General features: G+C 40.9%; 1 protein-coding gene across 4 annotated transcripts in view; it reads left to right on the top strand.

Annotated features, from left to right (window-relative positions):
* Positions 1–13,450, top strand: part of ctif (CBP80/20-dependent translation initiation factor) — a 61,569-nt gene that overhangs the window by 33,835 nt on the left and 14,284 nt on the right. For 3 of the 4 annotated variants that reach the window (XM_005931230.2, XM_005931229.3, XM_042224379.1), the window contains exons 8-10: positions 2,838–2,914; positions 7,668–7,748; positions 10,742–11,315. In XM_005931230.2, coding sequence (XP_005931292.1) covers positions 2,838–2,914; positions 7,668–7,748; positions 10,742–11,315 — 732 coding nt within the window. The remainder of the gene's footprint in view (positions 1–2,837; positions 2,915–7,667; positions 7,749–10,741; positions 11,316–13,450) is intronic. The other variant, XM_005931231.2, reaches the window with a different exon arrangement.

Here is a 13,450-nt window from a genome sequence, read left to right as displayed (position 1 = left end):
TGTGTGTGTGTGTGTGTGTGTGTGTGTGTGTCACACAATGTACTTGAAAATGAGGGTGGGAGACCTGAAACCAGGAGTACCAAGCCTCCTGCACTCACTCTTATTGCACACTGCATGTGCTAGTCCTGCCTGTAACCATGGTAACAGCGCATAATGATGATGTTTGACTGACAGGGCTGATGTTTAATGGATGGCAGACAGTCTTATGTCCTTTTCACAAGAAGTGAACTGTGTAAGTAAGACATCCAACACAGTGTGCATTGGAAATATCCATGTTAGAACTAACTGTAAAAACATACTCATGTTTCTTATTTGTTTGATTATACTTTGTCGCTTCCAATGCAGGGCACCTTGTGCTATTTATTAAAACCCTGGGAAGTGTTAAGTCTTGATTTAAACTAAAAAACATTAATAACTGTTCCTCGTCCCTCAATGAATTATTGTTTGTTTTCATATCTCTGCTGCTTTCACCTGCACAAAAGTGAGGATATCCTGCTTTCCTCTTTCCTATTACATTTTAAACAGAACATATTTGAGTTCAGTTATTGGTACAATAAAAAAAGAGGCTTATAATAGCTTTTGTCTCTCTCTTATCCATTTTTATGCAGTTTTAGACACTTGGCTTCTTTTTAATACATTTGTATGATGATTGCTGGTGCTCAACTTCTAATGATTCCAGAGTGCATAAACACACACACACACACACACACACACACACACACACACACACACACACACACACACACACACACACACACACACAATGTACTGGTCATTATTGAGTAAATTACTGAGTGTATCTGTTTGCAGTGAATGACATGAGGCAGTGGATTTTCGCCATAGCCATCCTATTACTGTGCAGTTTGTCAAAGTCATGCCTGCGAATAACTAATCACAATCAATAACTCTCACTCAGCTATTACTGTGGTAATAGTTCAGTCATCCTTTGGAAATGAAAAGGATGTTTGAAATCCTTGTTTGAAGCAGCGGATCAAAGAGATCTTCAAGGACAATTCTACATACTATAGGTGGATCAAACAGTTCCAGGAACTCCCTGAGGATCACTGCCCAGCAGGAAGCTCCGAAGAGAGATGGCTTATGCCCTAAAGGGATTTTTTTTTCCTGTTTTTATTTGCATGGCCAATGAGAACTCTACAGTGATGCAACAACTATTCAGTTCAGTTTTAGGTTACTCATTAGCACCAAATTATAACAACGGTCTCATCAGGACTCTTTGCATTATAAGGTAAAGACCATACAGCACTAGAGAGAAAACCTCAACAATCAGACCTCCTCTAATGAGCAAGCACCAGTGGCGACAGTGGGAAGGAAAAAAAACATTTTAACAGGAAGAAATCGTCAACAGAACCAGGCTCGGGGAAGGGCAGTAATACACCACAGCCAGTTGGGGCGAGCTGGTGGTTGGCAAAGGAACAACAGCAGCAATGACAGGATAGAAGATATCGCCAATAGAGTGTGTATGTTATATACTCTTAATGTCCAACAGGATATTAGGATATTTTTTCTTTTTATTCTTCTTCTTGGGGCAGCACAGTTGTACAGTGATAAGCATTGTGGCCTCACAGTAAGTGGGTTTGAATCAAATGGTGGACTGGTGCCTTTCTGAGTGTAGTTTGCATGTTCTCCCTGTGCCTGTGTGGGTTCTCTCAGCGTATTTCAGCTTCCTCCCACAGTCCAAAAACATGCAAACAAGGTTAACTAGTGATTGGCTGTAGGTGTAAATGTGAGCGTGAATGGTTGTCTGTGTTAGCCATCTGTGACAAGATCGATGGATGTTCTCCTATTTGTAACACCTAAATAGAAAAGCTTTTAACAGAAAAATATTTATGCCAAAATGTGACACTTCATTTGAAATGTAGCATATTCTAGTTTCTAAAATAGTCCCTATTTAGCATGTGGTTAAAACAAAACCCAACCCTAAATTTAGATTGGTTGCTGATGAACCAACAGATGCTAAGAGGCCTTTAAGTCCCATGGCTATGGCCCTTCCAAGGGTAAGAGAGCTGCCATTTTACAGTGCGGAGCTGCCTACCTGAAATGCTTTTTGTGGCACAGACTCACAGCCTAGCTTTTCACACACAGCATGAGTGTGGTCTTTTTCTTTCTTCTAATCCTGTTTCTTTATTTTCTTCCTACATCACCATCTCTGTGAATACTTCAAGTATCAGGCTGAGAGAAAATTGCGAGCTTCATTTCATGAATGAAATTTTCAGTGTATTTCCTCCAGCACATATAGGCTCCACTCCCGGTCCATTTTCCCCCAATTTTGTTCAATTTTAAAACCAGAAGTTGTTTGCACAGCTGATGCGGTACTGAGATTTTTAAAAATGGGCGCTGGTCTTGTGAAAAAAATATGCTTGTGTCTTATCATGTGCTAGTGAGTATGTACCTTGAAGGACAGTTTGAAAAAGATCCTGAAAACAGGTTTCTATGAACTTCGATACTTCCTCATTTCAGAAGTATCACAAGCACAAACGTGGGGGGGGGACTTCCTCCATGACTTACAAGTACTGTGGAAAAAGTTCCAGCAGTCACACAAGCCTGAATAAAAATTGTTGGTCAACTATTACTGTGAGAATTCTTGTAGCAGTACTTTAGTCATCCTGTGGAAAGGAACAAGATGTTCAACACTCTTCACTCTCTTAAAATCAAAATCATCATCAAGGACAGTTCTAACTGTAGCTGTAGACATTTGTGCACATACTAGCAACTCAAGTGTGTTTTAATGGATTATTGTTGAAGTCATGTGTATATTCTTTATGCTAGTTTTGAAAGCAGCGATGCTTATTCTTACTCTGTGATTTGTCTTGTTACAGGTCTTCCCACCCCTTCCTAACGAGGCTGAGATTGCACACACCAAAAAGCTCTTCCGACGCAGGAGGAACGACCGACGGTAAGCCTACACACACACACACACACACACACACACACACACACACACACACACACACACACACACACACACACACACACCTACCTCAGTAAGAGGAAACATTTTTCTGTGTTGGTGTCAGTGCAGTCAGGCCCATAGCCCTGACATCTCTCCCCATCCAAAGAAAAGTTGAGACAGTAATGCAGGTTCCACACTCCACTGCAGATGGGGAATAAAGAAAATGCACGGAGGAGACAAGTTTCTCCTCCATTTTCAAGTTGATTAGGTCTCTATAATAAAAAAGTGCCAGCTTTTTAGTCACTCGTTTTTGTGCCTACAATGTTCAAGTAATCTCAAGTCCAAACTAGGTTTCACACTGGCACATCTACTTTAATTGTATACAATGAAATCCAATTTCACCCAAGTCTGACTTCATTGAAACCAGGTCCTTAAAAGAAGAAAAGAAAAAAAAAATCGCTCTCTCTCTCACTCTCTGCCCTGATGTCACTGGAAAACTGTTCTTCAGTTGCTAAGCGACCAGCGAAGAGAAAATATTGTGATTGTATTTGTGGTTTAAAAAGAGGAAATTGTCTCTAATACAAATGGAAAAAAAAGCACTTTTATCCTTGTTTTTAAGCTCAGAGGATAATTACTTTTGTCCAGAGCTTTTGTATTTATGTTTGATGGCCGCAGCAGCGAAGGCTTGGCAGAAAGAAAAGAACAAAAATATGGACCAACATCAGTTTGCTTGGGTTTTGGTCTATTTGTTTTTAAATGGGAAATATTAACACAAGACCATCCTGTTTTCTCGTGCACTCTGCTCCCAGGCAGTCTTACAGCTTACACGTTAGGGGAAGTTTTACATAGAGAAACTGCTGGCCTGTGTCTGGTTTATGCACAATTGTCAGGAATTTACACAACTCTCGTCTCATAAATTTGAATCTGCCGCCAACATTTGCATTCAGCCATCTGCGCCTGAATCCAACTGAAAAGGAATAACATTAAACGCGAAGAGGGATCTTGACAAGAAAACCTTGTCACAAGCTTCTGTTAAATTTACATTCATTTACATTTAACCACAATGAATTACTAGGCAAACAGGTTTCTGATGAATGACTTGTTGATGGTGGACTCTGGAAGTGTATTCACATTTTCAAACCATAAATTTCTTTCAGTGATGAGTGCATGCTGTCAAAGGTGCCACCAGGCTACCACTAGTGCTGTGCAATGCTGTAAATTTTGGTATTGATCCAATACCATTATCAATACATTGCCAGTATTACCAATACTGATATTTTTAACCTGCAAAAGCAGCTTGTGTAAGGGAGACCAGGGTATCATACTGTATGAGATGAATTACCTTCAATTCTGAACACATTTTTGTGACCACTAAACCACTGTGATTTTCACTTTCCATACAAAGTATCAATCCTATCATGCTACTATGGGTCTGATGCCAGTGATGCTAGCTACCACCCTAAGGCATCACAGTCACACAGGCCTAGAGGCAGCCCTCTGGAAACATCTAGTTGCTAGGGAAAGAAGTACACTCCCCTTTTCACAGTTTCCCTACCACTAGCTGAGTAAGTGGGGGGCGTTTGCAGACAAGTCAACATCTTCCATGCAGATTACAGGTGATTAGGGGAATCTGCTAATAACCAAAGCAATCACAAAGAGCTTTTGAGGGCAGCACTGTATGCCTCTTTGCTATCAATTTTACCTAGTGACAGCTGGCAACCTCTGCATACTACTCACCAACCAGACACATTTTCCCCTAACGACCTATCGTTGTCAGGGGTCTTTCCCCTAGTGACCGAGGGTTGCTGACCCGGTTGTGTTACTGGGAACTAAACTGTCTGTAAATCTTTTTTGGCCTGACCTACTTCGGAAGTTGATTAAAAATGAATGATAAACTATGGTTTATTTCGCCCCTCATAAATCATCTTAATTCACTGTAGTTTAACTCCATATTTTCCCCCTGGTCCTCAGTAAACAACTGCTTTACACTAAAAAGAAGCATCACACAGAAAGCAAAATGAAGCTAAGGATGAAACATGTCAAATGAGGGATGAGGCAGAGGATAAAAAGCTGGGCGGACATGAAATGGGGATCAGTAGAGCTGGAAAAACAGGGAGCAAAAAGGAAAAAGCCGTGATTGTTCTCACAAGCCAAACATGAAAGCAAATTATTATTTTTTTTAAACAATACAATTATTAATGAAAAAGAAAAGCTGGGAGTTGAGAGAAGAAGAGTGTGGAGTAGAGTTAAAGTGGAATGGCTAAAAGTAGGTGCAGATTTTATATGTAGAGGGTCAGGAGAATGAAAAAAAAAAAGTGATATGATTGGGTCATGCCAACAGAGCTACCTATTACAAAGCTAAAAGCCTTTCTACCGACATGTGGTTAGTAAGCAAAGCCAGTTAACAAAGTGAAAGGTCTTTATAAAGCTTAACATGTCTGCTCATCAAATGCATTTACCACATTTGTTTCTTTGTAAAAACATGCTAATCTTTTCCTGTTATTGTGCAACTAAACACCAGCAGTCACTGTAAATGCAAACGTTGTATTTAGTGATTTATTTTGTCTAATGTCTCAACACAGCTGAGGTAGGAGAAGGAGAAAAAAAACATGAGCAAACGTGCTAAAAGCAGAAGATGTTGAAATATGGAAATAACTATTGATCATTTGACTATTTGTCCGAGGCATGCAGGCTGCGCTGAACAAAGCTCAAGAAAGAGAAACAGAGTGGGACTGAGAGATTGAGTAAAGGAAAAGTGTAGGCTGGCTGTGGCAGGAAGGAAAAGAAAGGGGAGGTAGTGCATGTGTTTCTACTTTAGTAGGCACGTCAAGCAGGGCTGAAATTAGTTGTGATTTACTGGAATGTGCTGCTTACCGCTTTCTGCTTCAAAACAGAAAAAGGGGGCAAAGAAAGAGCATAGCAGATCCTTTCTTCATCATACCTTAAAGTCTTTCTTTAAAAAAAAACAAACCATTCTATTAATTAACAAGAAGCTTTTTACACATATTGACTTAATTTTGTCTTTGTTGGAAGAAGTGCACTTTCTCCACAGCATCACTTTAACTGTACTCACGACTAAACAAACAACAAACACTAATCGAGGATGATAAACATCCCATTTACAACACATCATAGCTGAAACCTGTTAAGTGTCATTGGAGCTGTTGAACTGAGAGTTGAAACGATTTAAAAACAGTTTGTGTGGGACTAAATGTCACCGCAATGACTAACAGTTCCACTATCTTTATGATTTTTATGCTCTCAAATATGAGTAAACATCTGGGGCCAGAAGCATGAAATTGTGCACCAACAAAAAAAATACAAAAAGAGAAAACCAGAAATGCACACTTTCTGTTAGATTTATGAAGATGAAAGTAGGCCTGGTTCCGTTTTTATACATCTCAGTTCTAGTACGAGCCTTATGTGCCCTGCTGAACTCACGATTTCATATCAGGGCTTATCCCCGCTCAGTGACTCATTAAGCCTGTGAAGTAAATGCATTGTGTGGCACTTGGCGATGTCTTTGAAGAGCTGTCATTACAAAACGACTGCGATTATTTATAGCACCTGTTTTATCGCGTGTATGCACACACTCACCGGCCACACGCTCGACGCAAATATCTAATCAGCCAATCACATGAAATCATCTCAAACTGGTTTCCTGAAAATAACAATGAGTTCACTGCACTCAGATGGCATGCACAGACTCCAGCAACTGTGTGATGCCGTCATGCCAATATGAGCCAAAGTCTCTGAGGAATGTTTCCAGCAACTTATTGAATCTGTGTCATAAAGAATTAAGGGAAAATGCAAAAGGGGTTACACCCAATACTAGCAAGTTTTAAATAATAAAGTGACCTGTGAGTGTATATGACATGTCCTTTTAAGCCAACATCAGGTAAATGAGCCATACTGAATAATTGATAACCCTCCTATTAACCATAGCCAATATTTTGAGGGTTTTCCTTTTGTTTTGTTAACTAAATAGTCAAAATTATTTAATGTGAGTGATTCTCAAATTTAGAGTGATGGAAACTGCAAAATTATTTAAAAAAAGAATCATCAACCTAGAATGCATTATACAGAAAATGGTGTGTGACAGACATCTGAAAGAGGTCTGCTGCTTCTTCTGCACCCACCATGAAACGCCTGCTTTACTGAGTGTAATCAATAAAAGCTCTGCATGCATGTATGCACACACGCTCAGTATGCTTTGGACTTTTAAATCTCAAGACTTAGCAATGCAAATATTCAGTCAAGCAGTCGAAACCCATCTCCCCACAGTCCATTAGGCCAGCGTGTTGTGTTCTTTATGAAGCTTTGGCCCCGTTATTGACTCGTCTGGCCTCCGGGCGTCTTTCCCCTGGGCCGATCAATTGTCCAGTCTGGGTCAGCCGGTGGTTCCATGAATTCTCCATCCACATAACCGTGCACAGCAACAGTCGTGATTGATCATCAGCATCCTGCCTCCTCCAATGATCATGTCTGGCCATTAATTTCACCTTTTTAGTTACCTTAGCATTCTTTCTGTAGTTTTGTGCCTGTTGATTTTATGACCATTATCAACCTGTAGTTTTTGTTTGTTTCCCTCTTTGCCGCTTTGCTTTTCCTTCTCTTAAAACCTTCCGTTTCCTCCTTTTACGCTCTCCATTAAATCCCCCCTGCTGTTTTCTACAAACTGCTGCCACTGTACTCAACTCTTCATCCATCCTTCCAATCACCTGCACTGTGGCATCCCCATCTCTCTTGTCTGTAGAGCATTTGATCAGTTCACCCGAGACCAGTTAACCGTACTTCTGCCTACTGGCCCAGGGGGAAAGCGTCAAGTCTGCGCCAGGTTAGTGACAACATAAGAAAGATGCTCAGAACAAGACCTGAGTACAAAACGGTGGAAAGTGCATTTGATTGATTCTACTCAAGACACCCAGAGGTCAGATGATGGTGTGGTACTCAACCCCCCCCCCCTTCAATCAAACACACAAATGGCTCCATATAATGAGGAGGTGGAGCCCGCCAGGCAACATCAAACACTAATTTAAACCGGTTAATACCTTCATATTACCAAACTCATCATCCTCAGACAAAAAAAAAGAAGTAATTTCTCATTTCATTAGAAGCTCGGTCACGCCAGAGTCAGGTCTGTTTCCAAGTAACAAGACAGTGCGAGATGAAATTTCATCAGTGGCCCCATCATTTATCCCTAATGCAAACATCTCTTTGGCATTAATATGACTGATGGGCGGTCAATCTGAGCAACGCTCTCTCTACCGCAGAGCTCACAGTCATTAAATATGATTTACATTTTATTTCATTCTCACTTTCACCCCTCATCACCAACACCAGTAGATCAGAATGGATTAGTGTTGAGCCTGAACTAACAGCTACTGTAAATATCTAATGAATCAAATCAGAGTATATGTGTGTGTGTGTGTCAAAGACAGACGTGTCATATTCCTCAGCTCTCTTGTCTTGCAGTGAGCAGCTTAGCAAATTAAACATCATCATTAGCACTGAAGTCCTAATCCGTAAGGCATCTGATTCTTTAGTCTTAAACCTACAGTAAATACCCCTCAGGTGTAAACTCTCTCAAAAATAGAACTGCAGGACCATCTGTTTACAGCTCAGCCTAATCAAAAATGTAAAAAATAACTTGGACACCAAAGCGGGGACTGTTAAATTGGTCGCTCACGATGACCATAAGCCAGATCATTTAGTGATTAAAATAAAGCACTGGTTAAAAAAAAAAAAAAAATTTAAATACAGGAAAAGTTACAGGGTAATTTTTTGATGCAAAAGAAAATCATTCCTGTGAAAGAGGCGCTGTCGTTCTTTACAGAGGAAACCGCTTCAATTAGCAGTGCAATTACAAACACGTCAGGCCAACGCAGATCAGGCTGAGACGGAATATTTATGAAGTGATGAAGGTAGGCTCTTTGGCAGAGGAGACTCACAAGATGAACTGTCTTCCAACCTCCCAGAGAGTGGAGGAGGGGGGCCGGCGAGACATAAACCACATGAACACACACACAAAAACGATAAATACGTTCACACAAACACTCCTTTACCGAGAGAGCTGCCAGACAGGAAAAAAAAGCTAATTGTTTTTTTATTACTGATGGAATCAATTATTTGTAGAAAAAAAATCCCTTAAATATCATGCGCAAAACTCTCTCTCCAAACCATGAATATTTCAGTTTACATTGCTTTAAAACAGAGAAAGCCGATCCTCACAGGACAACCTTGATCCAGCAAATGTTGGACAACTAAGCCTTAAATCCAACATAAAGTCTGTTGTGCTTTGTAATTTATTTAGTAACTTAACAGGCTATGCCTATCAGCGTGCCACTACCAGTTAATTGAACCATTTAAGTCAGGGGTGTCAAACACGGTCCGGGGGCCAGAATTGGCCCAACAGAGACTCCAACCTGGCCCACTGGATGGTTCTGAAAAATTAGAAGGACGGTGTCAATTTTAGACATTTAACTGCGTAGGTTTTACAGAGTTTGCTGCTGACAGACCTCCTCCACAGCCATTTATACGACTTAAGTATTTAAGTAATAGATAAAAAAAATTCAGTGAGAGAAATATTTCTGGGGTTTATTGCTTTTTTTTTTTTTAAAAAAAACAATGGTTTCAAAGTTAAAAAAGGACATTTTCTGTGAATTAACAAAAACTTTCTGTTCTGTAACTTTGCACATTTATTAACTACATTTTAAGCCCAAAGAGTCACGCTGATAGATTTCTTTCAACTACAGAAGTGTAGAAAAACTAAATATAAATAAATAATATCATGAAATATCTGAGCGATTCAATGTGTAGTTAATCGTCTATACATGGACAGACAGGTGAGTGGTGTGACCCACCATGTAAGCAAAATGAGTTTGACGTTCCAGATTTAAGCTATTACTTAAATTGTCCTTATGCAGCACTTTGAAACTGTAACTGAACACTCTTAGTGCTTTATACAACTTGCCTCATTCACACGAGCATAATTTTTTACCCTTTTTTTGTTTTGTTTTTTTAAACACTAGTGCTTTCTATCTAACATTCATACTCCAAAGGATACATCTGAGTGCAGCTTGGTTTTAGTCTGTTGCCAAAGGATATTTGACGTGCAGACTGGAGCAGCCAGGGATCAAACCACCGACTTTCTGATTAGTAGATGACCCGCTGTACCTCCTGAGCTACAGCCGCCCCACCCCTCCACCATGACGTTTCATTGTATACGTTTTACTGGGTTCATGTACAATAAGAGCTTACCTTAAACAACCATATAGATGCTAATTTATAATATTTGGCAACTAGCTACTGTTCATTTGCAAGTAAAGTTTGTAACCACCTACACCAATATGCTAAACATACTGATTTCATTTCCTTCATTTACAGATCACATCAGTCAAAAATTAACATTAAATTGCCTACATGGATACAGTTAGGTATATCTAAACAAATGCTTGCTAGCTGCTGCTACCCTTTGAGCTAGTTCACTGGCTGAGGCAAATAATAGGTTGCCTTCTCAGTGCCAGGGTGACTAATCCCTTGGACCATATGTCAGCGGCTTGTCAAGCCCAGAGCCAGTGCAGCAAAAGGACACAGCAATGCAGGACAGGAAAACACAGACACACTGTGCGTCCACATGTAAGCAGGCACTGGGCTTTTGATTTTCTAGATGTAGTTCAGTAGTGGTGGGTTAGTGCTTTTGTGTAGAGGTTCTCACAAGAATAATGTTTGATCTTTGTGAGAAGGTGCGTCACAGTGTCACAGAGCCGTTTAAGATATAAGGCGGCTGCCATTTCATTACACTGCACCTAAAACTTGCCCTCATTTCAGGAAACAGCAGCGGCCTCACGGCGGCGGAGGTGGCGGAGGAGGGAAGAACCAGCCTCAGTCACCGCAGCAGCAGAGGGATCAAAACCAGCAGCAGTCCCCAAACCAGCAACAGCAGAGTTCAGCAGAACAGGGAGATAACAGAAACACTTGTGCCGGTCGACCCCCACGCCAGTATCAAGGAGGACATGGGCAGCGCCAAGGAGGGCCCTTACATCACGGATACAGCCAGAACCGGCGTTGGCACAACAATCAGAAAGGTCAGGGGCATGGACAGACAAACACTACCGGTGATAAAGGAGTACCCCCAAGAACAACCAAAGACAAAGAGACTGAGAATGTAAAACTGGGTGACGAGCACATGAGACCTCTTCTAGACTGCAGCAGCAAGAGTCTCAGTGAGTCACCCAAATCTGACTCGACGGCAAACACGACCGCTTTCGCCGATCTGACGGCTTACAAGGAATTTCCCAACACACCGCAAAGTGGAAAGGCAAGCGAGGGCCAGTCGGAGCAGCCCAAAATCTGCCTTCTGCAGTCGTCAAAGGAGAGGCTGAGGAGGAGACTAAAGGACAAGGTACTGAAAAGCTGCTTAGTGACTGTCAGTCAGTATTAAAGCAACAAGAACCGATGTGTATATACACACACAAACACAGTCACACGACACCATTTGCTCTCATGATTACCTTAATTATGTTCAAAAACATGGGTGCACTGTCATAATGTACACACATGGAGAAACACTTTCCTCCCTGCCTTGCTTGTCTGTTCATTTTTACAGCATTCAGGTTGACACACACACCCAGACTGGCAGGGAGGGGAGCACATGTTCTCACTAAGGAGGTGAAGGAACTAAACCAGCATTAGCTTAACAGTTTTTGATGTTTTCCACTGTGCCCCAAACTGATGAGTTGGCCAACTGTAGCTGCCCCCCTACCCCCCCCCCCTTTTTTTTTTTCTCCTTACAGCTAATTCATTACCACCAGGAGACCATTGATTTGACAACACGGGACTTCCCAAGATGCAGCAAGGCAGGAATTAGTAAATATACCCTCTGTGATGCCAGTGAATCAGTGAAACCAGTCTAGAAGGGAACTTTTGGTTGATGGGATGCACCGAGAAATACGTCTAATGTTTGCATCATCGTTGTTTGCAATAACGTTTTTTCCTAACTGGTGACAAAACCTGGTGTGTTCGCAACATTTTGCAAAACCTTGACTGGGTTACAAGTCACGCGCTTTCAGCAGGGCTACACAATCTGTTGCTTGGCAGTAGTCTGATTGCAGACGATTTTAAATCACATATATTTTGCTACAACTCTGCGTGCACACAGCGAGATGAGCAGGGAACAGGTGGAAGGTGAATTTATTCATCTAATACGAGCAGCAGCAGGGCCTCCCGCTAGATCAGACTCAATTTTTTACTTTTTTTTTTTTTTCCCCAATACTCGAGCCACCTGAAATCGAGTGAAATGAAACGGCCACCTTGCTGCTCACGCTGGCCTCCTCGCATCAGTTTCTGCCAGGATTCCTCTGTGGCGAGAGGGATGGGGCAGGTGGGCCCGTCCTATTTCTGGTCACCAGTTTAGGAGGTGCATCTCTGCAACCCTTTCCCTGCTTTGTTAGAATGGTAGCTGAGCAAGGGAAACACATTATAATTGTGCCATGAGTCACCACCTTTTAAATGATAACGAACCCACTGCCTGCTTTGTTCTTTTCCCTCCTTTCACTCATACTCCTACACTTTTTTTCCCAGTGGCATTGACAGTTAACAATGGAAAACAATGTGTAACAATACAGTTAATAATACAGTTAATAGGTACAAAGACTCAATGTAAGAAAAATGGATATACCTGTGATTTATCTCTCTTTTTCTAATCAGCTTAATTATAAACATAGTTATAAACTTGCCTTTGAACCAGAACGTTATTGGAAAAGGATATAGGAAAACTGGAAATACAGTATCAGTCATACCTGCCTTGGCTCACTCTATGTCTACTGAGCCAACAGAGCAATAATCGGAGCCAGGGTGGCTATCCACTTAAAATGACACCCCAGATAGTGCTCTATGTGAAAAATCTTGAGTGGTTATGAATGTAAATTAGAGTTTCTGTGACAATTTCTGTGGGAGTGTCAAGGACATTGCATGATAGAAGAGGAATGTTTCAGCAAAAAAAAAAAAAAAAAATCATCATATGACAGCTTATAAAGAAGAAAATGTTGAAAGCTGTGGCCCGTGTACGTCACTGAACTTAACTGCTGACCCTTTTTCCACTGACCAAGTCAGTCAACCCAGTACAAGAAGTGTCTGTACCCAAACATGGAACTGTCAGAGGTTATTGTGTGTTTCAACGAGGAATATAACAATGACTGGCACATGAAGCCAGGACTGTGAGAGAACTTAGTAAAACAGAAAAAACCCAAAACAGAAAAGTTCAATGGTGTTTAATTTCACATGAGAGATCATTACTAGTCAGAGTAATGCATCACTGTGAAACTGTACCGTTTTTGAAGCATTTGCTATTTAAGCTACAAATGAGCTTTAATATGTCTGTCCACATATTCAGGACTTTAACTAGAGCAACTGTTCCCTAAGGAAAGAAACATGACGTATAAACTTCCTAAACATTCTCATTAACTCAACTTGCTTTGTCATTCATCGCAACTCATGTGTCAGATTAGCTGACATTTATTTCTCTGTAGGAATATCTGA

Source organism: Haplochromis burtoni, unplaced genomic scaffold (assembly GCF_018398535.1).
Source record: "Haplochromis burtoni strain Fernald_Lab_line unplaced genomic scaffold, NCSU_Asbu1 Contig_137, whole genome shotgun sequence".
Classification (NCBI taxonomy): Eukaryota; Metazoa; Chordata; class Actinopteri; order Cichliformes; family Cichlidae; genus Haplochromis; species Haplochromis burtoni.
This window is presented reverse-complemented; position numbering and strand designations above follow the sequence as displayed.